General features: G+C 38.1%; 1 protein-coding gene across 4 annotated transcripts in view; it reads right to left on the bottom strand.

Moving 5' to 3' along the window:
- The window catches only part of Stxbp4 (syntaxin binding protein 4), a 155,353-nt gene that overhangs the window by 87,145 nt on the left and 40,971 nt on the right, over positions 1 to 27,237 (bottom strand). For all 4 annotated transcript variants that reach the window (XM_038325747.1, XM_038325749.1, XM_038325750.1 and 1 more), the window contains 4 exons: positions 23,334 to 23,430; positions 21,063 to 21,154; positions 8,903 to 8,992; positions 3,285 to 3,350 (listed from right to left, as the gene is read on the bottom strand). In XM_038325747.1, coding sequence (XP_038181675.1) covers positions 3,285 to 3,350; positions 8,903 to 8,992; positions 21,063 to 21,154; positions 23,334 to 23,430 — 345 coding nt within the window. The remainder of the gene's footprint in view (positions 1 to 3,284; positions 3,351 to 8,902; positions 8,993 to 21,062; positions 21,155 to 23,333; positions 23,431 to 27,237) is intronic.

Raw genomic sequence — 27,237 nt, 5'->3', positions numbered from 1 at the left:
GGCTACAGAGTAAGGCTGAAAACATGCCTGAACTACAGAGGACATAAGTTCTTTCCTAAGTACAGGAATAGCATTAGGAGGGACTGGAGAGATGGCTCAGTGGTTAAAAACATTTGCTGCTCTTGCAGAGGACTCAGGTTTGGTTTCTATCATCCACATGGTGCCTCACAACCATCCATAATCGAGATCTATGGAATCCACAGCTTCTTCTGACCTCGGAAAACAGGTGTACATGTGGTACAATATGGACATGCAAGCCAACACTCACACACATAAAATAAATAAAACTTAAAGGAAAAGAAAGAATAATAAGAATGTTCCTATATCCTACACCCAGATTTACCAAACATACTAGATTTAGCCTTTGGCCAATACATTCATGAATGAGATACAAGGTATTCTTATAAAGCATGGATATATAAAAGCTGTTGCAAGAATATTGGATGTTTTCCATCTCCTCTATATTCAGCATGTGTATGTATGTGTATGTAACATATACGCATGCATGTAGTTTTTCAACCATGTGTAGTAAGTTATATATATCATAGCCCTTTATCCTTAAGCACAACAGGATTCCTAATAAAGACAGGTGACTCTGGTCCGTCCAGGAGTCCCAGGTTCTGTTCAGCGCTTTCATCAGTCTGATCAGCCTTCTGCAGTCCAGATTTGCCACATCACCCAGTGATGTCCTTCGTATCCCCCCAACCCAGTATAGGATCCAGCCTAGGAGCAGCTATTTATTTAGATTTCCTGTCTCTTAACTCCTCTTAATATGCAGCTTTTTTTTTTTATCAGGTTGGGAGGGAGGGTTCTGAAAAATACTGCACACATACACGCACCTTCCCAGGTGTGCCCCAAGTTTAGACCTAGGCGATGCGCTCAGTCAGAATAGCACACAGGTGACACTGTGTCCTTTTCGGGATATCACATTTGGAGTGAAAATGACTTCTTCATTGGTGAGGACAACTTTTAGCATCAAACTGTTTTCTCAATTTTCCACTGCATAATTACTATTTCTCCCTTATAATTAGCAGTGGTTTGGAGAGTTACTTTTAAACTACATAACTATGTAGATATCTTGTTCATTAAAATTTCCTCCTAAATTTAGCATCTTAATTTGCCCCTAATTCAATCCTTACTGAAACATTCAAAATGCTTTTTTCCAAATCTAGCAGTGTTGCTGCTGTTTCCAGTCAGCACGCCACAATCACCATGAGCCAGAGTGCTCCTCTCTGCCCATCCATTAGCTAATCTAATTATATATGGTACAAACTTGGGAGTTATCATCACTCCACGGTGCATCATTTACGACCATGATTAGTGCCTTATGTCCTGGCTCTTCCAGATGTAAGCACAGAAGCCCTTGCCAGGCAGCTCCTCATAGTATGGCTTTGTCAACTCTAGCACTTTCTTACTTCATGACGTTGCTCCAGGCGTAACTGAGTTTACCTCTCGATCCTGAAATCTGTCATCTTTCTGGGAATGTACATATGGTGAGGGTGGAAGGTTCTGGGCCCTCCGAGAGGCTGTTCATTCAAGGCTGCAATTCTAATTCTGGAAAGTTTGGCTGAATAATTCTCAATTTTAGCGTTTTCTTGTTCTGACTGATTTCTTCAAGAAATAATACAATTTACTGTCATGTTCCCAGTGCACCCGAATATAAATGTCTACCACTTTGTTATTTAATTGCTGTGCGCATTTCACCAGGATGGAAGCTTTAAGTCACATGAACTTTTGCAGTTTAGTAAGGATTCAGAATTTTTATTTCCGCTTTAGAAATAATTTTATAGAAAGATCTTAGGTCAAGAGCACCCTCTTCTGTGTAGGTTCATTACGGGTTATATAACTGATGGTCTCAGGGTGAGAAGTGGGCAGATTGGTAGGTCTTCTCTTTCTGTAAGACCCTTCCTTTTGTTCTTGGGTTTTCTTTCTTGATGTGGGATTCCCCTCTGTATGCTGTGAATGCAATTGATTAATAAAAAAACTGCATTGGACCTATTGCAGTGCAGAATAGGGCAAAGTGAGAATTCCAAGCAGAGAGAGAAGAGAGTAGGCGGAGTCAGGGAGATGCCATGTAGCTGCTAGAGGGGAAAGACACCCATGCGCTGGTACCCATACTGGTAAACCACGAGCCTTGTGGTTAAATGTAAAATAATGGAAATGGGTTAATTTAAGATATAAGCTCTAGCTAGCAATATTCTTAAGTGACTGGCCAAAGAGTATTGCAATTAATATAGTTTCTGTGATTATCTTGGGTCTGGGCAGTTGGGAAATGAACAAGCAGTCTCTGCCAACACTTTCCCATCACTGACTGGTCCAAGATATTCTGTTAACTCTAATTCACCTGATGCTTCCCCAGAAGCAATGGCTCTCAGCGGCTGCTACCTCTGTGTGCACACTCTTCTGAATCCTGGTGCTGAGAGCCATCAAGACCTGACCGATGTTCAGGATTTGGACATTATGTATGACACCTTTTCTTTCTGGGGCTGATTTCATCTCTATTTCATCAATTCTTGTTTCTCCCTACTCCTTTCAGAGTCCTTAATGCCTTCTCTGGTGTACTTAGCCGTGGTTCAGTGGCAGGCCAGCCTTTGGACTTATTTTGATGTACTTTTGGAGGCTTATTCTGGTCTCTGTTACTTTCATATTAAGGATATGAGTCAGTGTGGGTGTGTTTGTTTTCTTGGCCAAGTTAATGCTTTCTATGAAGGCAGCGTGAGGGGGATTCTGAATCAAGTAACCACCCCTGATCTCTAACAGGGTTCTATTAACACTGAATTCTTGCTCAGAGTGTATCCAGTGTTTGTGCTTCTACTTTTTCATATTGCTATTTGTCTTCTTCTAATCTATTTCCAATTTGGTGAAGACTACAGAAAGTGAAAGCAAATTCTTAATCATTTATTATCAACAACTAACTGTAACAATGCTCTCTGGTGCAGTTTGAGAGAAGAGGGCTTGTTGGGTTTGTCTTTACTAAAATCTTGAAGTAAAAATAACAAAAGAAAGAGAAAACAAAAACGAAAGGAAAAAAAACAGAAAAGCAATTAGACTGGTCATTATGGTCCATGGAAGCCATGGCAGAGTTGTAAAATCTTGTTTGAGTAACAGAGCAGGACTCTAGTGGGTATAAATTCCAAACACTCATTCTTAAGAGTTCTGGGTGTTTTCAGCAGCAAACCCTGAGATATGATGAAGCACTGTTGTTTTAAAAGCTTGGGTAGGCTCATGTACCCCCTCCATGTACCCGCCATCCCCACTCACACCCTACTCCCACAAGGACTTACCTGTTTCACATTCTGTAGCTCTTCTGTTAGCTGTTGCCTATGTTTCTCTGATTCAAGTAATTTCTCCTGTGTTTAAAAACCACTGAATTAATAACATGTCATTTTGACACAAAGTACGATTTCTAGTCCTCTGTTTCAAAGTTTATTCCCTAAACATCAAATTGATAAAATCTCCTAATGCAGTTCCTGGTTATTTTGCTGGTTTCAGATAATATTCGCTAGTAGTCATCTACGTATAATTGTGGTGAAAATGTTCTTTATTATCTTAATGTTCTATGATATCAAAATCTGAGATCCAAAAGAAATCAGTCAGTATTGAAATTGGTAAAAAGGAACTAAATTTTGGTTGACAGCTATCATTACCAAAGAGCTACCAGACAAAGTGCCTTATTATTCTGAGGTGAACATAAAACAGCTCTAATCATACCAAAGAAAGACTGGGTTTCCTAATGTAATTTTAGCCCATTTTCGAACAATTAACTCACGAAAAGAATATTCTATTATAGCTGCAATATGAAATATGTAGATGAATATGACATAATGGTAAGTATTGTCATCTTTGAACCTAAAATTAAATCAAGTATGTACTTTGAGATTATTGCACCTCAAGTGAGACACAGAGGCTAAAGCTGTCAAAGGATGATGATGGGTAGCAGGCCATTTCTACTCTACGATCCTCACTTAACAAGCTCTGCTGCACTGTGTGTCCATGTCCATGTCCGTGTGTGTGTGTGTATGTGTGTGTGTGTGCATGCAGATACCTGTAGCGCAACAGGTATAATAACTGAAAATACAAACATTATCTCAAGCAAAATATTTATTGTTTGATATACTATTTATACAATCTTTAAGTTTTAAATTAAGTTTATTCATTTTATTTTATTCATATGAGTGTTTGGCCTGCATGTATGTCTGTGTACTAGATATGTGTTTGTTGCCCACAGAGGTCAAAAGAGGGCACTGGATCCCCTGGAACTGGAGTTTTGGATGGCTGTGAATCATGATGTGGTTTTGGGGAATAGAACCCAGATTCTCTGTATAAACAACAGGCATTCTTAAAAACTGAGACATCCCTCCAGACCTTATGAAACTTTAGAAAAGACTGGGTCTCAGAAAAAAAGACTTAATGTAGAGGAAATTGAGAGCAAAGTCTTTTTTATTCTGGGACTTCAGGTTTTACAACACTAAAATACTCTCAATTACAGTTCATGAACTTTAAAGGTGATCTTGATTGAACGGCTCCTCATGGGCCCTTGTTTAAATGTTACATGAGTGTAACCTGCATAGTTTTAAATTAAAATTCTAGCAATTAATATTGACATTAAAATAAAACTCAAAATATGTCATTAAATCTAATGGTGATAAAATTTAGAGAAATGAAAAATATCTAAGACCCTTTGAAACCTCTGACACCTGTGGGTTTTGTTTGTTTAACGATGAATCACAGAGACAATGCTGTCTTACCAGTGTGACCAACACCACAGGACTATTCTAAGGGAGCAATAAGAAACTAATAATTTAAAAAATGAATTCTATATTTCCATTGAGATACACAAACTTGTGAAAAGGTGGTGCTTTTAGAGTTATAAAACATAACCATAGTTGTGAGAAGCTCATTTATATTTGGAAGGAGTAGAATTATTAAAGCCTTATGCAAGAAAATTGGGAGAAATATACAGAATGGTTTACATTGGTATTCTTTAATATTGCAATTCCATTTTCACAGGTCTACTGTGAACTTTCACAACTGCCTACCCACACATCTACAAAGATATTAGTGGTGCCCAGTGTTTGGCAAGGTACATTCACACAAAGCCTAAGGAAGTTTTTTTTTTTTAAAGGGGGGATTTCTAGACCCAGAGAAATGGGAGTCAATTAGAGGTTCTTGACAGCCGCATATTTTCAGATAGGCTCTGTTTACTGGCAGATCCTATAAGAGAAGGCTTTCTGCCTTAGTGTTAGCAGCAAAAACTGCATTGCTCCTTTAAGAGACAGCTTCCTGGTTCATGCTGATCGCATCTGTGGCTCTGGCTCTTTTGGGAGGTCCTGCCAAGGAGCATTTGAATGGGATTTGTGGGCAGCGTGCTGCATGTTACTTGGTGGTAGCATGGGCCAACTGTTTCCCTGAGGTGGGGCAGTAAACATAGCTCCCAGAGGAGGTAGTAAATGGGCCTCTGCCATTTTTGAAAGCCGAGCTGGGTAGCCTCAACAGGCAAAGTGGCCACTCTGGTCCTAGCCACACCAGCTTAACAGTTTAAAGCAGTGATCAGAAAAGAATTACAGATAAGCAATGAAGACAGATTCAGACAGAATAAACAGGTCACAACGTGTTTGAAAATGTATGTAGGCTTAAGAAAAAGACAATTATTGATAGTTTTAAAAAACAAAACAAAGACTTTAAAGAGACAGTAAAAGTAGTATTTAAAAAGCCATGTAAAGGTGGAAAATATACAGAGTCTAGATTATGTAAATTATCGTCTTTTCTTTGAAGTTTTAACTATTAATGAGCTAACTGCAGGGAGATATTTGATTGTTTGATTGTGGGGGCTGCTAACATAACAAAGATATCTTGACCTTAAAATTTGAGTCTAAGGATATGTTGTTTTGGAAAGGCGGTTCTGCTTTTGTTTTCATAGAGGATGGGAACCTGTGGACTCCTTCCAGGCTAATGTAGTTTGATAAAACAAAACCTCCTGAAAGAGCTCCATGAACCCTAAAACTATTTCACTCAACAACAAAAAGCAGGAAGCAGTTTGGAGAAAACTACAACCAAATTCAAAAAACGATTGCTTAAAAACATTTATTTTCATTTGAAAAGGGTTGGTTATAAATGATTAATGGTCACAGACAATTTCTAAAAAAAATAAGGGTGATATGATATAGAGATGAATACTTTGCATTGGTATGGATCTTGGTCTATTGATACAAATTTAAGGTTGATTTTGTTACACTGTGTGTATGTATTTCTGCTCTGGTTTAAGGTATTGTGTTTGTGCAGCTCATTTAAAAATATAATGTATAGTTAAGAAATGCAGATTAATAGTCATCTAAAATAATCAAAATTTAATTATGTTAGTTAGGTTTTCTAGATATACAGAGATATATTTCAGTTAGATACACTTCACACTTCAAAGACCTACAGAATATGGCATGTAAAATGCTTAAAGAACTTAGACTTTTTAAACTGTGAGTCAGGTCTGCTTCTGGAAGCAACAATTACCTCAAGAGGTTGATGGGGATTGAAGAAACTCATTATGGAATTTTCCTTCAATGTGACAAGCCTAGCCACTGGGCAAAAAACTGCTCTTGCCTGGATGGCTTGATGTTATGCTGTATGAACTAGACATGGAGAACCCACTGAAAAACAACTGCCAAACTTGCCAAAAGAAGGTGAGACAGTTCTTCAGGGTTCCTGCTCCACCAGAGAAACTACCAGACATTCTGAAGGACATAGAAGAAAGTGACTAACAAACTGCCAATACAGGCAAAACAGGCTTTCAAATTTCCTGCTACACTGAAATGTCTGCCACATATGGGCTTATAGGCTGAAGACAGACGCCCTAATGTTACTAAAGAACTTTGGGTGACTGTACAGGCAGTGAGATGTCTCAATTCTAGAGTTTGGGAAGTTGCATACAATGCACTTCCCGTTTACTTAGGTAATATTATATCTTTCTGGGGTCTTTAAGGTAGTTGAAGACAGTTATAGTTTTCCTTAGTTATAATAAAAGATAGATTAGATACGAAACCTTAAGCTCACAAAGATAAAATAGATGACAGTTTTCTTTAATTTTGCCAGATACAAATAGACTAAATATTGTAACTGTAATTCTTGCTTGATAACTGTTTTGTTATATGTAATTTTAGTATGTTAAAGTTAAAACCTTCCTTTTTATTTAGACAGGAAACAGGAGATGATGTGGGATTCCCCTCTGTATGCTGTGAATATGTTTTATTACCATTGGTTAATAAAGAAACTGCTTTGGCCTATTGCAGGGCAGAACATAGCAAGATGGAAAATCCAAGCAGAGATAGAGGAAGAAAGAAGGCGGAGTCAGAGAGACGTCATGTAGCTGTCCAAGAAGCAAGAGGTAACAAACCATGAACCTCATGGTAAAATATAAAATAATAGAAATGGGTTCACTTAAGATGTAAGAGTTAGTTAATAAGAAGCCTGAACTAATAGTCTAAACAGTGTAGTAATTAATATAGCTTTTGTGTGATTATTCAGGTCTTGATGGTCAGGAAGCCAAAGCAGAGTCTCAGTTTACAGTATCTACTGTGTGTATGTCAAATATATGTGGGTGGCCTTGGAGACCAGAAGATGGTGCTGGATTCCCTGGAACTGGAATTATAGAAGCTGCAAGCCAGCTGATGTGGATGCTGGGAACATTACTCGGGTTCTCTGGACTAGGAGAAAGTTCTCATAACAGCTAAGCCATCTCTCCAGTCCCTGGAGTTCATTTTGATAATGGAGAACTGGAGATAACCTAAATATCCATTAACAGAGAACTGGCTAAAAGCCCTGTAGGAGAAGCTGCTGGTGTATGGGATCCCTACCATGGAAGACACGGGAGAGCTGTGTTAGAAGCTGCCATGATTCATCTCAAAGCATGGGAGAAACAGAAGCCGAGCAGTAATAAAGAGGCTCTATAAGATCTAATCTATGCATGATCTAACGCATATTCACTTCTTTATAACTTTTTAAAGAACTCACTTTGGGCAGCAGTTTTAGGGTTATAGTTAAAGCTAGAAGATGGCACAGAAGTTCCTGCGTGGCTTTGACCCCCTACACATATATGCTTATTTTTAAATATGTGATTTGGCTGGGCTGTCTTCAGAAACTCTCTAAGAGGACATGCTAAAAATTTTAATGCTGGTTTCCTCTAAAGACTGCATTATAAAGCAATAGTAGAAAGAAAAGGGTATTTCTCTTTTGAACAAGAATTTATACCAAATGAAACTAAAGTAAATAACTAGAGAACTTCACCTAACAGAATAATTTTAAAATACATATTATTATTGTAAAGTGATCATAGTGTAATTATGTTGCTTCTCTTGGAACATATAATGACTTCCTGTGAAAGTTAGAATTTGAATTAAACCCAGTATTCTATTGAGAACAAGCTTGCTACTATAGAGAGCAAATCACAATGCTATCGTGCATTTGGAGCGTATGTGATGTGTTCTCTCCTGAAACACAGTTTCAAATGCATTAGCAAAACACATCTTCCCACAGACATGGCCCTGCACCTGGAAAAAAAATGTATTTCCGACAAACATCAGAGGATTCAAAATTGCCACAGCTTGCTTACCTGGCTCCTCGGCTATACCTGCTGTTGCCACCAATGTGAGAGAAGAGAAGGAAGAAGAGGAACCGGGTCAGACACGAGAGGAAAGCCTGCTGTGCACATGGGATCTTATGCACTATCACAAAGTGAGAAAAAGTGAGAGAGGAACTAAAGGACGGCTCTGCTCTCTAAAGACAAACAAACGATTGGTCCTGTTTGAAACGAACATACTCTGATAAATCACAAAATGAGCAGCAATACTTCAGAATGCAATACAGGATGACGTCTTTTTACAAGGAAATGTAAGGAAGTCGAGGACGAGGTTACCTTAAGCACATGCAGTTCCTCTCGAGCAGCATCTCTCTCTTGTTTAAGCTTCCCCACTTCATCTGCTTCTAGAGAATCACAGGGAAGAAGCTGTCAACATTAAAATACAGAAGTTATGCATCAGGTGCTAACCTTGAGAACAAAAAGTCCTGTTTCACTTCCCTCAAACTTTTGCTCCATGACAAAATTCAGGTTCTACTTTTGAGCTGTTTGATTAGATAAAAGAAAATTAATGTATGGGGAGATTTCTCTCTTAAGCTTCACTTTTACAGTTGTTCCTTATAATTTATATGATTAAAAGATATGCATTTATATTTTGAATTTAAAGATGTGTATTTTGTTTGATTGTTTGTTCCTGTGTATATGCAGCAGTGTGCGCTGTGGCTATGGAGGCCAGAGGAAGGCACTGGATCCTCTGGAACTGGAGTTACAGATGGCCCATGTTGGTGCTGAGACCTGAACTCAGGTTTTCTGCAAGAGCAGCCAGTGCTCTGAACTACTGCATCATCTCCAGACCCAGGCTGTCTTGAAACGCTCTTTGCTGTGGTGCTAGCCACTGACTGCTTGACATGCTTTCTGGAATTTCCTATTACGAGTAATAGATTCTTATTCCTACATCTGTACGAGGAGAGGGGTGAGATGGTTCCCTATCATCCATAAACTGTGGCCAAAATCACTGTCATGCTCCAGTTATGACTCTTTAGAAACATTTCAAGTCCCTCTCCTGCTCTGCAGATATTTCAAATAGCTTTGTTTGTACCTGTCAGAACCTTTAACTTGCATGCTCTAAAGTACCATCCATCCATCCACCCACCCATCCATCTATCCATCCATCCATCCATCCATGCACCCATCCAGCTATACACCCATGTACCAACCCACCTATCCACCCATCCATCCATCCATCCATCCATCCATCCATCCATCCACCCACCCACTCATTTATCTAACCTATCTCCTGAATAAGGGTTTCTTATTTCCCTATATCTACTAAGGTCATTCATAAACATACTAATCATAAATCATCATTCATAAACATACTAATGAAACAAATGGAGTTATTAGCTCATTCTTATCCCCTGGTTCTCACATATAAATGGTCAGCAAGTTCCACTGATGACATACTTTTTGGTGCTCATATCATAGATCTGTCACTCTTTCACACCCAAACCTGACACAATTGTTGTACTTTAATTCTTATTATCTTATATTTCAATTTTCTCTATCATCCCCTCCCTACATCTTAACCCCAGTTTTCCTTTCCCATAGAACCAACACACACAGTTACTATTTCTAAAAAGTCACTCTGATTATGGCATAATATTCTGTTTCATGGATTGTTGCTACTGATTAACATATAAAATTATATATTAGATTAGGCCCTTTAATATCTAACATATAACCTTTAAGCATATAATTATAATTTTGAAGACTACCTTCTGCTAACAACCACATTTTATCTTTTTTTTTTCCTGTTTCATTCTAGTACTTCTATTGGTTATGGCTGGATGGTGAGACAGGGTCTCACTATGTAGCCCAGGCTGATTATGAACTTGCTTCAACCTCCTAAGTGCTTTGTCCAACATACAACATTTACACCAACTTCTTTCTAAACTCCTCGGTTACCTCTGAGAAGACTAAATTCAACCTATCTTTTAAAATGAATTCAAATGCCAACTTTGTTATATTCCTCCCTGAATGTTCTAAGTTCTGTTACTATTCTGGCCTTACCACGTAATGCACTTTCAAAATTGTAATTATTTGTGTACTTGGCTCTCTGAGAAACTATACAAAGCAAATTTTATCTATCTTAAGTAGTATGTGTCATGGTACCTAACACAATGTTATCACAATTATCAGTACATATCTGATATAAGATGGGTCTTTAGAAGTTATAAGGAGTTTGCTGATAAACACAGTATGAATTACCATTTATATCCTGCCTCAGTCTAAGCAAAACATTACAGTCTCATCACATAACTCAGTTTGATATTTTTATTCAGTTTTGTCATTTGTTAAAACAATGGCCTTAATATACCAAACTAATAAGAGCCTAAACTGTGAAGAATCTACTTTTAGGAATTCACATTTACATGTCCACTGCTATTTGAAAATAATCCATTCATGATATTTGATTAGACTGATATAGCCATCATAATGCAATGGACTACACAGTCTGCTGCCAAGTCTGGAGTTGTGTTGGGTATGGATGTAGGCTCTAACCTTGCCTTTTCTGTGTATGACCTTGTACTGGCAGCAGGTGTAACGCTGTGTGAAGTTTTTAATATAGAAATAATTATTAGAATAACAGCAAGATATTTGTATTTTGGGTTCTAAATGTTACATTCTCCTAAATCCAAAAGTTCATTGTCAAACAAACAAGAGCAGGGCTGAAATACACTGACTCGGCAATTCCTCCCTAAAAAGATGAAGGCCTGGCATCTGAGTCAGAGAAAGCAGTGACCGGAGGAGCTGGTCAGAGGGCATGCACTCTGTGATCTGGTCACGAAGTGCGAGAACCATGGACTCCATCTCTGTAAGGTCAAAACAGCAGACCCATGTCCAGGTGAGAATGGAAGCTGCCTTTGAACTCGGTGAGAGACTTCTGAGTGGTGATTTCACATGAGACGCATGACAGGGCACGCCTTTAATCCCAACACTCGAACGTAGAGGCAGGTTGATCTCTGTAAATTCAGGGCCAGCCTGGTCTACAAAGCGAGTTCCAGGAGAGCCAGGGCTGTTATACAGCAAAACCTTGTCTCAAAAAACAAATAAAACAAAAAAAGAGACACAGGACAGATATTCAGCAAGCTGTAGACTTTTTATTATTGTATATCATCATATATATGTGATAGTTTAGATATTAAGATACAATATTAAAAAGCCTGCATTCCCAGCACTCAAGGGTAAAGCCAGGAGGAACAGGAATGCAAGGCTAGCTCAGGCTACATACTGATTTTGAGGCCTTTATGAGAGCTTCTCAAAGAAAACCCCAAATAAAATAAAACTCATAAAAAGTTTTAAAAAATGGATTAGGAAGCTGGGCGGTGGTGGCACACGCCTTTAATCCCAGCACTCGGGAGGCAGAGGCAGGAGGATCTCTGTGAGTTCGAGACCAGCCTAGTCTACAAGAGCTAGCTCCAGGACAGGCTCTAAAGCTGCAGAGAAATCCTGTCTCGAAAAACCAAAAAAAAAAAAAAAAAAAAAAAAGATGGATTAGGAAACAACAAACCAGGACACAGTTGTCAGCAGAAATTCCCTGCAACTTTTTGGGCACTTTTCTCCTTCTCTTCCTAGGAACGACCTGAATCCTAGTCCTTCTTGTGTTAACACTAGCAACATTCACTCTTAAGGACTCCTGCCCTGGCATAGCAATCACAGACTTCCAATCAGAGCCTCTCTGCTTTCTTGACCTCTAATGCAGAAAGTATTAACTTTCTCATCCTCTTATCTATGTCACTTCTAGAGGTCGCCAAAACCTCCAGCTGGCCTGCTCTGTGGCTTTCTCTGAACTCCAATGGAAAGATCCTGGAGTTTCCTTCTGAATCCATCTTGAAATTCTTTTATTTGTACCAAAGACCTTGCAGCAGGGATCCTCTATACAGTATACTGCTACACTTTTTGGTGGTCCAAATGAGGAGAACTGAAAGAGATCTTTTCAGATAGAGCAGGTAATCCTATACGACTTCAGACACATAAATAAATTTGTGGACCCATGATCCACCACTTCAGCTTTTGTTGTTAATCTATCTGACAGCTTTTGTGATTACTCGTGCCCCCACCAGAACTCAAAACCCAACTTTTGGGTGATCATGCATCAGAGAATCCAGCCAGTGCCCCAGATGAAGATTATCAGATGCCAGGACCTTTGGATAGAGAATGTACCGCCTTTTACTCCTCTGCTCCTGTGGCCCACTCTTATTTAGCCAGGAGTAGGAAGTATCTAAAATCCTACTCAGCAGGAGATAAAGAACTGAACATTCCCATCTACTCCTCTATGGTCATGAAGGTTCTTATCCCTCAAGGAGGAATTGTCGGGGATGGCAAGTAGAGAGAAAGGGACTGAAAGGGACCATTTGTGGCCATCAGCTTTTTAAGCACCAGTTACAAGATATGCATATTTCTGTCAGTTCTCTGGCAAAATGGTATGATCCATGGGTGGTAATATCTTTCCTAATACACACAGCAAGTATGTCCCATGTTGGAGACAAATACCGACATAGTAACATTCTCTGATGCAAACTGCATGGCTTATGGTTGGAAACCTCCTTTACAAATAGTTTGGTCAGAGTGTGACAATACCCTTTGATGTGGACAGCAAAAGTCCTTGCCCAGTCACGGCTGGCAAACCTTTTGTAATGAGGGAAAACTCTTATTTTACAGTCTTAAGATAGGTACTCTAATGTTATAAACATGCACCTGGAGTCACGGAAGAAATGGAAGGGCTAGCATTCTCTTATTAAGATATGTTCTCATGTACCCTATCAGCTCCTCTTAAGCCAGTTGCCTGCAGACCCTCACTGCCAAGCTTTTTCACCTTCTTCTAAGTTCTGACTCACAGAGCAATAATTTTTTTCTTTTGCCCCTTTTCCATCTCCCTTCTCTAGATTCTGGCCAGAATCCCAAGCCTCATTATTCTGATACTCAAGGCATTTTCATTCTCTTGTAAGGCTCTCCCACACCCCAGTCCAGTGACCCCTGACTCTTATAGGACATGAAGCCTAGTGGATGGATGGTGAAGGCTTTTTGAATGGGCCTTCTTGGCCTTCTATTATCCAGCTCTCTCCCTACGGTAGCTGAGACCTGCAACTTACTTACTTGTTGTATGTTTTCCCTTTCAAATGCTATTGAGTGGTGCCCAACATGGTAGATTAAATCTAGTAAAACCTGAGAGGGCTTGGAAAGGAATTCTAGACACTAAAAAACAAAGTTTAGCTGCATTTATTTTCCCAAATGGGTTTTGCTTGCTGGTGGCATGCTGCAGCTCATTTAAGAGAGGTTTTCCTGATTCAGTAGTAGCAGGAAAAAAGCCGCGCAGTTTTGAAATGTTGGCTTTCTGGGCCATGCTGCCAGCGCAAACTCTGACTCTTTCTGGAGGTCTGGCTATGGAACATTTAAATGGGGTTTGTGAAGAGAGTGTTACAACTTGCTTAATGGCAACTGAGACTGGCTGTGTGCCTAAAAATGGGGCTGTGAGCATAGCTCTCAGAGGAAGCAAACAGCTCCATCATGCTGGGCTGGGTGGGGCAAGCATGCAGTGCTGTAGTTCCCCTAGCAATGGTGCAGCTTAAATTCATAAAAAGGGCTTAGCATTTTAAGAAGCACTTCTGGTCATAAAATAATTACACAATAAAGACAAATTCAGATGGAAAAGACATCTAAATGGGTCACAGTGTTGAATAAATATATGTAGGCTTGGGAGAGAGAAGGAAAAGAGTAATGGCTTAAAAACAAAAAGGTAAAGTCTTTAAAGAGACAGAGTATAATAAAATAAATATTAAAAAGTAATAGAGTGAAAACAAGTCACATAAAGATGTAATATGCAGAGAGTCTGGATTATGTATATTATTGTATTTTCTTTGAATTTCTTGACTATGAAGGAGCTAAGTAACATATATATAGTAACTTATATATAGAAAAAGTATATATATATATATATACACACACACACACACACACACACACACACACACACTTTAAAGGTATTTTGTCTTCAAAATTTGAATCTAAGGATATGTTGCTTTGGAAAAGAGAGGGGTCATTCTTTTGTTTCCACAGAGAATGAGAACCTGTGGATTGCTTCCAGACTAATATGGTTTGATGCACCAAGATCCTCTGGAAGGTCACTGTGAACATCCCTCCCCAAAATTACTTTGCCCAATTGCTGACTGAGATGAACCTAGCACACAGGATATACACCATGAAAAACCTGATTAACAGCGCTCTCAATCAGCAGGAAGAAGTCTAGAGAACTATGCCCATATTCCCAAATATTGTTTAAAATGTTTGTTTACATTTAAAGGGGGATATGCTATAGAGATGAATAATTTTCATTGGTATTGATCTTGGCCTTATTAATCCAAATTTTAGGCCAATTTTGTTATATGTATATTTCTGCTCTTGATTAAGGTACTGTGCAGCTCATTTAAAACTATAATGTATAATAAAGATAATAGTCAAACATGTAGTCATGTTAGTTAGATTTTCTATATATATAGAAATATATTTCAGTTAGATAAATATTCTTCAAATCTTTCAGAGACCTTCAGAATATGGCATTTAAACTGTTTTAATAACTTAGAACATTTTATAACAATGAGACACATCTGCTCCTGGCAGTACCAATTACTTCAAAAGGAAGATGGTCATCAAAGAGGTTCCTTATGGAGTAGGTTAGCCATTTGAGCAAGAAACTGTTCTTGCCTGAATTGCTTGATAAACTGGACCTGCAGGACCTGCAGAGAAAAGACTGCTCAACTTGCCTAAAGGTTAGACAATCCTTTGGGGTTCTTGCTTCAAGAAAGACTCTGGTAGACATTCTGCAGGACACAGAAGAAAGTGAGTGACAAACTGCCAATATAGGTGGACCTGTCTTTAAAATTTCCTGCTTCATGGAAAAGTCTGCCAAATACTATGGGTCTATAGGCTGAAGATTGGATGCCCCAATGGCACAGAAGAACTCTGGGTGACTGTCCAGGCAGTGAGATATCTCTGTCATTTCTAGAGTTTTGGAAGTTGCCTAAAATGCACTTCCTGCTTACTTAGGTAATATTATATCCTTCTGGAGTCTTTGATGGAGTTAAAGAATTTATAGTTATAGTTATAGACTTCCTTAGTTATGATAAAAGATAAAGTAATTATTGCTTGATAACTGTTTTGCTATATGTAATTTTACTATGTTAAAGCTAAAACCTTCCGCCGGGCGGTGGTGGTGCACGCCTTTAATCCCAGCACTTGGGAGGCAGAGGCAGGCGGATCTCTGAGTTCGAGGCCAGCCTGGTCTACAAGAGCTAGATCCAGGACAGGCTCTAGAAACTACAGGGAAACCCTGTCTCAGAAAAAAAAAAAAAAAAGAAAGTTAAAACCTTCCTTTCCATTTAAACAGAAAAGGGGAGGTGATGTGGGATTCCCCTCTGTATGCTGTGAATATCACTGGTGAATAAAGAAACTGCTTCGGACCAATAGCAGGGCAGAACTTAATTATGTGGGGAAAACTAAGCTGAATGCCGGGGGAAAGAAGGGCAGAGTCAGGGAGAAGCCATATAGCACTGCAGGAGACAGACGCCAGAATTTTTCCCAACAAGCTACAGTCTAGTGGTGATACACGGATTAATAGAAATGGGTTAAATTAAGATGTAAGAGTTAGCCAATAAGAAGCTAGAGCTAATGGGCCAAGCAGTGATTTAAATAATAAAATTTCTATGTGATTATTTGGGGGGTCTGGGCAGCCAGGCAGCCAGGAAACAAACAAGCAGCACTTTCAACAATTGAGATTGACCTTGACCTTAGTTTCTAATTCCATTTTAAAATTCTTTTAGCTATGAGACTAAGAACCTGAAAAGGGAACTCTATAGCCATTGGTAATATTCCCACATTTATGCTTAAACATGTGTCTTTCCTTCTTTACTTCATTACATTCTATTTCTACTTTGGCTCAAATTCCTGCTTGACTTTTCCTACCTGAACCACTTTATCTTTCTTCAAGGCTGAAGGTACAGAAACGAGTCACTGTCCTTAAATGCCGTACAGTCCAGGGACTGCCAGACTCGAGAGAAGTGACTAAATTTACTCCCAAGCAACAGAAAGCCTACAGGACACACCACCCCATAAGGAAAACAACTGACTGCAGTACAGAGCCTGTTCTCTGGAGCAGATTCTTTTATAGCAACCAGTATCCTCGGTGGATGATGCTCAAGGACTTGTAGTGCTAGAGCTCAGGTATGGATGGGTGGGCTCACACGCTGACCAGGACTACTTAATTACTCATACCTCCTGGCCATGACCCAATTCTTTCTCTATTTAAATCAAAAGCTCATTCCAACAGCCCAGAAATGGACCTGGGAATCACTAGACACTTTCATCCTAATGTGCAGCAGTTGTCTGAAACTCCTGTCTCTGCTTTTCACACAAAAAGGGAATAAAAACATCAGCTATCTTTACCAGCCACAAAAGACCATGTGAATTCATCACCTATCTTCATCAGCCACAAAATGAGAACACAAGCATCCCATGTAAAATAATTATAAACTTGACCCTATTATTGCGAAACTAAGGCTGCGGGGGAGCCATGGTGGAATTTCCCCACCTCCATAGATTGTCAACATCATTTACCACAGAACGGCTGTTTCAGAGTCGACACTCCACTGTTTTTGAATTTAAACACTTTTGGGACTCACCCAATGAAACAAAAACTTGGTTTTTATTTGTTTTTGGTGAGCTACTTAACAAGCAGTGACTTCTATTGTGCTGTTAAAATTGTGATATTTTATCCCCTCATGGACTGCAAAATGAAATTTTTAATGAAATAGAATTCAATAATAGTAAACGAGAATTCAGTGTGTGCTTTGAGAGACTTCTTTAGTTGTACATGTGACTGAGATGGGAAATACATTCTCATTATGGATTCAATTTGGATAAAAAAGAAAAGCTCACACTTGACAATAATGTCTTCTGTGTGATAATGAGCAGAAGGCAACAAATAGAATTCCATAAATTAATAATGACTATTGCACAACATTTTGATCTACAGCTTCAACAGGAAATCATTTTGGCACAGAGCATTTTGCACCATTGCCATCAGTATGGGTCTTTTGCTTTCAAAGTATTGCAGATTGACTACGCTCTTTATCTGCTCTAAAATCCTGTTGGTAAGAGGAAGCAAATTACTCATTCAGAGCATGTGCATCGCTTTGCAGCTGCTCAAAAAACTCTGCATGCTCACGCAGATCCCTACGTTACTGGCACATCTTGAACCAGCATTGCCTTGGCTGGAGAAATGGGTGTATCAACCTTGAGAACTCTTCAGCAGTAAGAGACAGACGCATCTGCCTGGAATGTTCGGTAGCTAAGTGCTTAAGAGCAGCATCTGCAGAAGGAAAGAGGGCTCTACAGTTCAGTTTTTGCTAAATGTCACAGGATTCCTTCTAATAAGTCTGTGTCTTCATTCTGAATAGCCAGGTCCTCTCCTCAAAGCAACTGAGCAGCTAGGCTTTCGGGTGACCGTGATGAGTAAAATGATCAGTGGTAAATAAATTATTGATTTTTTAAAAAGTGGTTTGAAATGTTACAAAAATGTGGCATAAGTAATCTTTAGAGGATCAGGTTTATTTTTTTCAATAAGCTAGTCATGCAGCTAGACTCTGCATTTCTAGAAACATATAACTAATACCAGTATTGAAGCTCCCTGTCTATAAGACCTATTATTTAAAAGCAATCAGGCTATGGCTTGGGTGTGGTTTGTTCTTAAAGGATTCATGTTTTGGAGACATGGTCCTGTATGTGCAGGGATGAGGTGGAGGTTTTTCAGGATGTGAGGCCTATTGAAAGGTAATTGCTTTTTGGTTTTCAAAATGTGATCACTTCTTCTCATGAGGGTTCCTGTCTTTGTGATACCATCTATCTACAGTCCTTCCCCACAGGTCCATCCACTGACTGATGTGGGAGGGTTTTCTATCTATCTGTTGCTTTCATTGGTTAATTAATAAAGAAAACTGGTTGGCCTGATAGGTCAGAACATAGGTAGGCGGGGAAGACAGAACAGAATGCTGGGAGGAAGAAGGCAGTGAGAGAGTCGCCATGAAGCCAGCCACCAGGTAAGACATGCTGAATCTTTCCCGGTAAGCCACCACCTTGTGGTGCTACACAGATTATTAGAAATGGGTTAAGCAAGATGTGAGAGTTAGCCAGTAAAAGGCTAGAGATAATGGGTCAAGCAGTGTTTAAATGAACACAATTTGTGTGTTGTTATTTTGGGTAAAGCTAGCCGGGTGGCGGGACGCAGCCCGCCGTCCCATCTACAACTGACCCTCTCCAGTCTCTTCAACTGTGTGACTGTAGAGCTGCCAGCTAGAAAATCTTCTTAACTTAACCAGCTTTAGGCAGTTCATTATAGGAACAAAAAATGCACTACTACAATTAGAGCTTTATAATTATGAACACTGGGTTGGTGTGCAAATTTTTAGAGGAAAAGACAAGGGACTTTTCTTATTTATAAACTTAAATAGAAAATAAAAAACTATTAAATATAAAGCTATAGCAGGATATCATTCAAGGTATGGAGAGAATGGATGAGCTAATATATAAAATGAAAGACCAATTTTTAAGTATAAAGTATTAGTGTATAAATTTAAAGGAACAATTACAGACACTAAAAACTATTGCATTTGAATTCTATTAAATGAATTGTAAAGTGTTACAAAAAGTATAATTATTGGAAACAAAAGACACTAGGATAATACACCATTGAGTTAAGAAAACACAAGAAAGTATAGTAGAGAGGATGATACTCAATATTTGTACACATCTAAAGTATGTGTCTAACAGTATATTCTCATGACATATAAAATTAAATCTAGTGATAAAAAATCAAAATTCTTTTTCTAATAATATCACAAATTATACCATATTGGGTAGTTAACCTGATAGAAATATTTAAGATGTATATGAAACATGTCATACTTTTCTCTTTTCAAAACAAGAACAAAGATATAAATTTGAGAAATGCTCAGTTCATAACCAAATCATTCTATAAATTCAATGCAATTACAATAAGGTAAGAACCACAAATATTTGATATTATGGCAAAATCATCTAAAATATCAATTTTAAGTAAAAAGCAAGAAGCCAATAACAACATTCTTAGCTTAATAGTATCAATAAACCCAGTATTAAGTAATTGAAGAATAACGTACTAGCAAAGAGAAATAAATAGAACAGACAGTAGGATAAAGAAGCTACATACACAGTTAGATCTTTACTATATGCTTAATTTTGCTTTCAAGTCAATAGGAAAAACAGAGAAGGATAGGTTCCTAGGTGATAGTGAAACAAGGACAAGAGGTTATATAGACATAAACAAGAATACATTCTGGGTTAATTCTGTATGTAAATTACATGCAGTATCTATTTGGGCTGAACGTTTCCCTTAAACAATAAATACCAACAATCCATAACAGAAAGAACTAAACCATTTGATGAGGTTAATTTCAAAGTTCTGTAGATTAAATGACTTATAATGTTAATAAGCTTCATAATTATATTTTACTAAGACATAAAATCTAGCAAAACTTTGTTTTGTTTGAGATAGCCCAAGTGTGGTTGCCCTGACTTTTCTGAGTAGGGGATTGTCATTAGTGACTGAAATGGAACACACGTGGAGGAGAGTAGCTTGGATTTAGTAATGTATGTCCTTACCATTATGTCTCATGGGAACGGTGCAGAATGTAATATATAACAGAGTTGTAGTAATATATGCCCTTACCATTATGTCTCATGGGAACGGTGCAGACTGTAATATATAATGGAGTATGCACTTACAGGCAATAATTCCAGACAGGTTAGGATGGGCATTTGCATGACTCTGTTTCTAGCTAATGATAATGCATGCCTTCCCACATGGCAGATGGTCAATACTGCTGATCTGAGGGGTGGAATGTAGCACGGGGGCCTGAGAAAGCAGGAGACTGAAAAACCTACTTTTGATTAATCTATAGTTTTACATATTTATTCAAGGAACATGTATTGTTTACAGAATTTTGTGTGTGCTTGTGAACCTGTGTGCACTTTTGAACATGTACATGAGCACACACGTGTATGCATATGGAGAAAGAGGCTGACATCAGGTATATTTCTCATTTATTTTCCACCATTGTTTTAGAGACCAGGTCTCTCATCGAACCTGGTATTCATGCCAGCTCAATAGGCCAGCAAGGTCCTAGAGATTCTGTCTGCCTGCCGAGGGCTGGGATCAGCGGTGCTCAAGTCCTACCTCTGTGTGAGTACTAGAAGCCCAAGCTCAGTCTATACAACCACACAGGTAATAACTAAGTGATTTAAGAAATTAAAAGCCAGTGGAAACTGGAGAGACGGTCATACTTATATGACCCCACAACATTCAACCCTACACTTGATTAAAACATAAAACTTAGATAGCATACTCTACCTGTGAGTCCAAGATACTGGAGATTTCATGGACACCAACATTTACTTCATCCAAATGCAAGCAAAACAAATTTCTGGCAACCTGGACAAAGTCTGAAATTAACACATGTTGTTAAGAACATAGCATTTATTTTCATCCAAACAGGTATTTCTTTCTTCTCTGGGAAGTTAAAATAATGAGCTTCAAGTTAACCTACATAAATTATCCTAAAACTGTATTGGTCAAAGTGACAGGAAAATATAAACTCAAATAATAGGGAAGCCATTTTTTCTCTCCTTCAATTAGCTTGGTCACATAATTCAGTTAAGAAACAACAAGGCAAACATATCACAGACATCTAATTCTCTAAATCTCACATTATGCATACAATGCTTTCTGGAAAAATAGGCAATATTATGACATGGCTTTTCAGGAAGAAAGAATCAAAGGGTTCATATTAACAGCAACAGCGAGTCTATACAAAAACTGTATGTGCTTAGAGACCATCCTGACCCCATTCCTTTGTCCTCTGAGGCAGATCCCCTAGTCTACAGATGAGCAAATCTTAAACTTACTGAGGTCGATTGGCAAACTGAGCATCAGAACAGCCCATAACTTAGGGACACTGGGACGATCTGCTCCTCTATGTGTCCTCAGTAAGTTTTAATTGGAGCTGTTACACTGTAGTGTCAAAGGATCCTCATAAATGTTCTCTGTTTTCATGGGTGAATTATCTTTTCTCATCTTTTTAAGGCTATTAATTAGTTTATCTAACGTTATCTTCTGCTCTTACCATCTCTGTTTCCTTTTTTTCTGTTCATCTGATACCTTCGGGTTCCATATTTTATGTGATCTTATCAAATGTCCAGAAATCTTTGACTTTTGAGTTTATGTTTAACAATAATGCACTAAAAAACTTGGCTGGAAATTATGTGTGCATAGCAAGCCTTGTCAACTGGAAAGATTATTTTATTATCAGAAAAACAGCCTGGTGGTCTGCTGGCATTTTTGTTTAGATTCTTGAGAGACATGCCTTAAATCCCCTGCTAAGATTATAAACATGGATGCAAATGTCACTGAGCATCTGGGTACACGTTTTGAGCAATGACTCAGCACAGACAACTCCAAATTCCCCTGCTGCTAGTAAGTATAGCTCTACTGTAGCTCTGGTTTAATTTATTAATGAAGTTAAGTACTATTCCCCCTGGAAGATTAAGGAAATAATAGGTGCTACACTGCTTGAGAAAGGGAAAAGCTAGCATGAATAAATGTATTAGCATGTCTAAGAACTCTGATTTCAATATGCAGCCTAAAGCAGCCTAAAGTCACAGTGGTACTTTATACTAGCTCACCCTGCCTGTGGGCCCTCCATCTTCAGATGCGTGGGCTTCTCCTGCCTCTCTCTGCACCCATCTCTGTCCTTATAAATTGTGTGTTTGTGTGTGTGTGTGTGTGTGTGTGTGTGTGTGTGGTGGGGGTTTGTTGTTTTAGTGGTATGTATATTTCTGTTTGTTACTGTTATTTGGGGGATGATTTGCAAGAGGAGATGGGACCCCAAGTATCTGTTTTTCCTTATTTTAAATATAAAAAGTGAACTTCTTTATTTCAACAGAGATGTTTTAAAATGATACAATGTAGCAATTATTATATGTGCTATAGAAAAATGCTAGAAAGAAAGTAACCATTACATTCAAGTAGTAGAATAGACAAATAGGAAATAGTTTTTGGTTCATAATTTAGTGATAGATATCAAAATTCCAAACCATTGTATGGGTTATCCTATTAAAAAAGAGAAGAAATTGCTACATTTGAAAGTATAAATGCAGGTTTATAAAACATCAATAAATATAGATTTGTAATAAGAGCTACTGAGAAACCATCAATATGCCAAGAGTGGAAATCTTGATGCACTATGCCATCTCTAAGAATAACTACTCTACGCAACAAAAACTTCCTATTCCACTAGCTGAAAAAAAGAAGAAGTAATTAGTGAAATTAAAATTTGTGTATTTTGTACTAATTTCTTTTATTATTAAAGTAGTAAATAAAACATGCAAAACAAGGTGATCGACTAATACTATTTAGCTCTGAAGGGGCCTGATAAAGGTCTGTTTTGCTGACCCAGCCAGGTTAGCATCACTGGCTCGTTTTAATGTACCTATTAAGGAATTTGCAGTAACATGATGTGGTTTTCATTCTCCCTCTGAGGAGCAAGTTGTCTTAAGGAAAATGGGTCACAATAACTTCCACGACTGTCTGTGATAATACAACATGGTGCACAGAAGGCATTACCTCCAAAAGACACCGTCCCCTTTGAGTCGGCCTGGACTTGCTGTCTCAGAGCTTCATGTTGTTCCTTTGTTGGCTGAATACCGAGGTAATTGAGAGCCTGGAAGGAAATGGACTACGTGAAGCAATTTTCAAACCTCCAAAGGGTAAAACATTTCACTAGAACCATATTTTACAATGTAGTGGAAAATCAAATCACCACTGGGGAACTGTGACCAGAATTAGAGCCCTTGGAAAGGTTGTTGACTGTAGGTTAACTCCCTATAAACGATTACCTTCCTGAGCCTGCTGCCTCCCACCCCCACAGCAAATATCTTGGCAAATGCCATATTTACAAACATGACTGCAGGACCAGAAAAGAAATATTCTCTAGTCTATGTGATTTTGCAGAAGAAAAATAGCAGAAAATTTTTACTGAAGTCAAATTTATAGATAACATTAAAAAAAAACATGAAAAGCATTTGGTTACTATCTTGAGACTAGAAATGAAGTTGATAGAATTGTGTTAAATGAGCCGGGTGGTGGTGGCTCACGCCTTTAATCCCAGCACTCGGGAGAGACAGGTGGATCTCTGATCTCTGTGAGTTCGAGGCTAGCCTGGTCTATAAGAGCAAGTTCCAGGACAGGCTCTCAAGCTACAGAGAAACCCTGTCTCAAAAAAAAAAAAAAAAAAAAAAAAAAAAGAATTGTGTTAAATGGAAAATATTCTTATTTTGGCTGGTTTAGGGCTACACATAACTCCAAAGAAAATAAAGAAAAGGTTTCCCTAACACTTATTTCTCCAGCAGGCTGACCTGATAATGACCTGATTTCTCTTGGGGTAAAGTAACTTCTGTCTTTACAATTAAAAAAAAAAAAAAGTAGATACTCCCACTTGTACTCTCCTGTCCTTTCTATGATCTTTAGCCTTAGATAGAATCAACCATAATTTCCAGTTAAAAGACATTTGCAGCCCACTTTGATGAGGTCCTGGGGCTATGTGCTAGCCAATGGGGAAGTGCTGGAGAGCATGCAGGAAGTCTCCTATCAAAAGCAGAGGAAGTGGTTCTCCCCTTTGCCTTAAGAAAAGGGGAAAAAGAAAGAAGTGATCAGGCACCCTAACTCACAAGGCATCTCAATGATGATGGTGAAATAGGCAGCTTATCTGAAAGTCTGGGATGTGGGTCCCTGACACTTGGAGTCTCTGTGCTTCTCTCTGGTTATTTTCTTCTGGACTTCTTTATGGTAAGAACATTATTTCCAAAGGAAACTACTGCTATTTGGGATTCTCTAGTTATATATACTGCAAACTAATTTGAATGCATAAGAACTGACTGGGTGCCCTATCACTGGATTTTAGCATACTGTGTCAGTTAAATTAAACCTAAACAAAAGTTATTAAAGGTAATTATGCTTGACAAATATCTTCTCATTTGGAATATGTTCAAATCCTTTAAACAAACACTTGTTTGGTGCTTACTGTTTGTCAGGCACGCAATTCTGTGCAATGGTATCAACAAACAACGTAGTCTCTAGCCTCAAAAATCATATGGTCTTTAGGGTGAGAAGAACATGCAAATAATTTTGGTAAGCGCAGGGTTTTATTTAACGCAGGTGTATAGAGGGCACACTATCAACAAAAGTATTTGTTTATCTTATAGGCAAACACACAATTTGACTGGGCACAGTGGGAGGACACAGAAAGAAGGTCGAGTATCAGGAAAGATTCTTAAAGTGTTTTGAAGATTGGTCTAGAACCATTTATCTACCATAACAAAGCCAGAATTACTGTTAATATAACATTCAAGAGAGATGTTTAGCATTTGTGTATGTGTATGTCTTTTTATCTTGAAAAAGTTATGTTTTTTAAAGAGAATACAAAGAACACCTATGTACTTGGCTACCTTAAAATATTCAATGATATTTATTTAAAGTACATACATATTTTCTAGAAATAAGACTACAGATTGGGTTGAAAGCTTCCTCTATCAATCATCACAGTAAATGCTACCCTAAAGTCAACACATTCCTCTTGCCCATTCTTTATTATTACTTAGTATGTAGGTATATGTTCCCTAATTAATGTCCACTTGAATGTGTGTACTTAGAATTTTATACAAATAATATAACCTAAAAGGATAACTACAAATTTTTAATTTTATCTTAATTATGTTGCAATTGCTTAGTATTACCTACATACATAATTCACTTATTTTGTTGTATTGAATGAATATATTTAAATTTATTATCCATTCTGATTGATAGACATTTATAATTACATTACCATTTTTATTATAAAACACTATACATCTCTTCTTTTATAGATGCATATAAAATTTTCTACTGCATTTGTATATAAGAGGAGGTGATGATGCTGGGTGGTAGTGGAGCACACCTTTAATCCCAGCACTCGGGAGGCAGAGACAGAAGGATCTCTGTGAGTTTGCGGTCAGCCTTTTTGACAAGAGCTAGTTCCAGGACAGCTAGGGCTGTTACACAAAGAAACCCTGTCTTGTAAAACCAAAATAGATAAATCATAAATTCATTTAAAAAAAAAGACAGTGATTAGCTACAGACATAGTGTCCACTCTACTGTCCTCTATTGTTCTTCAACTATGGCAACTATGATTACTCTTTTGCACATGCCAGCAAAATATAAACAATCTTAGCTTCTTACATTCTGAACAGAACAGAATTTGTTGTTTTCACAAATGAAGATTTGTAACAATATCAGAAATATGTTGTTAATATGAATTCTTCTAGTTACCAGAAAATGAGACATATTTTGCATGTTTGCTATCAAAAATTGACACACAAGTTGTTAGAAATATTATTTAAATTTTAGGACATAGTGTTTTCAGATAAAAGTTTTAGTACTGGTTGGGAATCTGGATTTGGTCTGCACAACTGATAACCAAAACAGTAGATATTGCCCAATGTCCTCTGAGAAAGAAAACTATTCTCCTGATGTTGGCACCCACTGCTCTGGGGACAATAACTATTACCAGTTTATGTGCTTTTCCAGGTTTTTTTTTTTTTCCTGAATATGATGTCTGTGTATAAACTTACATTTATTAAACATTTTTTTTTTACAAATTAAGCTTTATTCTATATAATGTTTAAAAGTTATCTGTATATAAAGAATTCTGTAAGGCAAAAGACACAGTAAATAAGACAAAACAGTGGCCTACAGAATGGGAAACAATCTTTACCACGCCCACATCATCTGACAGAGGGCTGATTTCTAAAATATATGAAGAACCCAAGAAACTAGACATCAACAAACCCAAACTACTAAATTTAAAAATGGGGGTATAGATCTAAACAGAGAATTCTCAACAGAAAAATCTCAAATGGCCGAAAGATATTTAAGGACTTGCTCAATAGCCCTAGTCATCAGGGAAATGCAAATCAAAACAACTCTGAGATACCATCTTACACATGTCAGAATGGCCAAGATCAAAAACACTGATGACAATTTATGCTGGAGAGGATGTGGAGTAATGGGATCACTCCTCCATTGCTGGTGGGAATGCAAACTTGTACAGCCACTTTGGAAACCAATACGACAGTTTCTCAGAAAATTGGGAATCAATCTACCTCAACACCCAGCTATTCCACTCTTGGGCATGGTGCAGGACAATTGTCTATATTCTGTCAATTATGTTTTAAATAAACACTGATTGGCCAGTAGTCAGGCAGAAAGTATAGGCGGAACAACCAGACAGGAACTAGAGGCAGGTCAATGAGAATAGGAGAATTCTGGGAAGAAGGAACTCCTGGTTGGCAGTGTGACCCCAGACACAGAAGAAGGAAGATGTGACCTGCCCTGCTGAAAAAGGGCTAACACAGATAAGAATAATGGGCTAGTAATATATGTTATAAGAGTTAATAAGAAGCCTGAGCTAATGGGCCAATCAGTTTACCA

The sequence above is a fragment of the Arvicola amphibius genome, chromosome 4 (genome assembly GCF_903992535.2).
Source record: "Arvicola amphibius chromosome 4, mArvAmp1.2, whole genome shotgun sequence".
In the NCBI taxonomy this organism is placed as follows: Eukaryota; Metazoa; Chordata; class Mammalia; order Rodentia; family Cricetidae; genus Arvicola; species Arvicola amphibius.
This window is presented reverse-complemented; position numbering and strand designations above follow the sequence as displayed.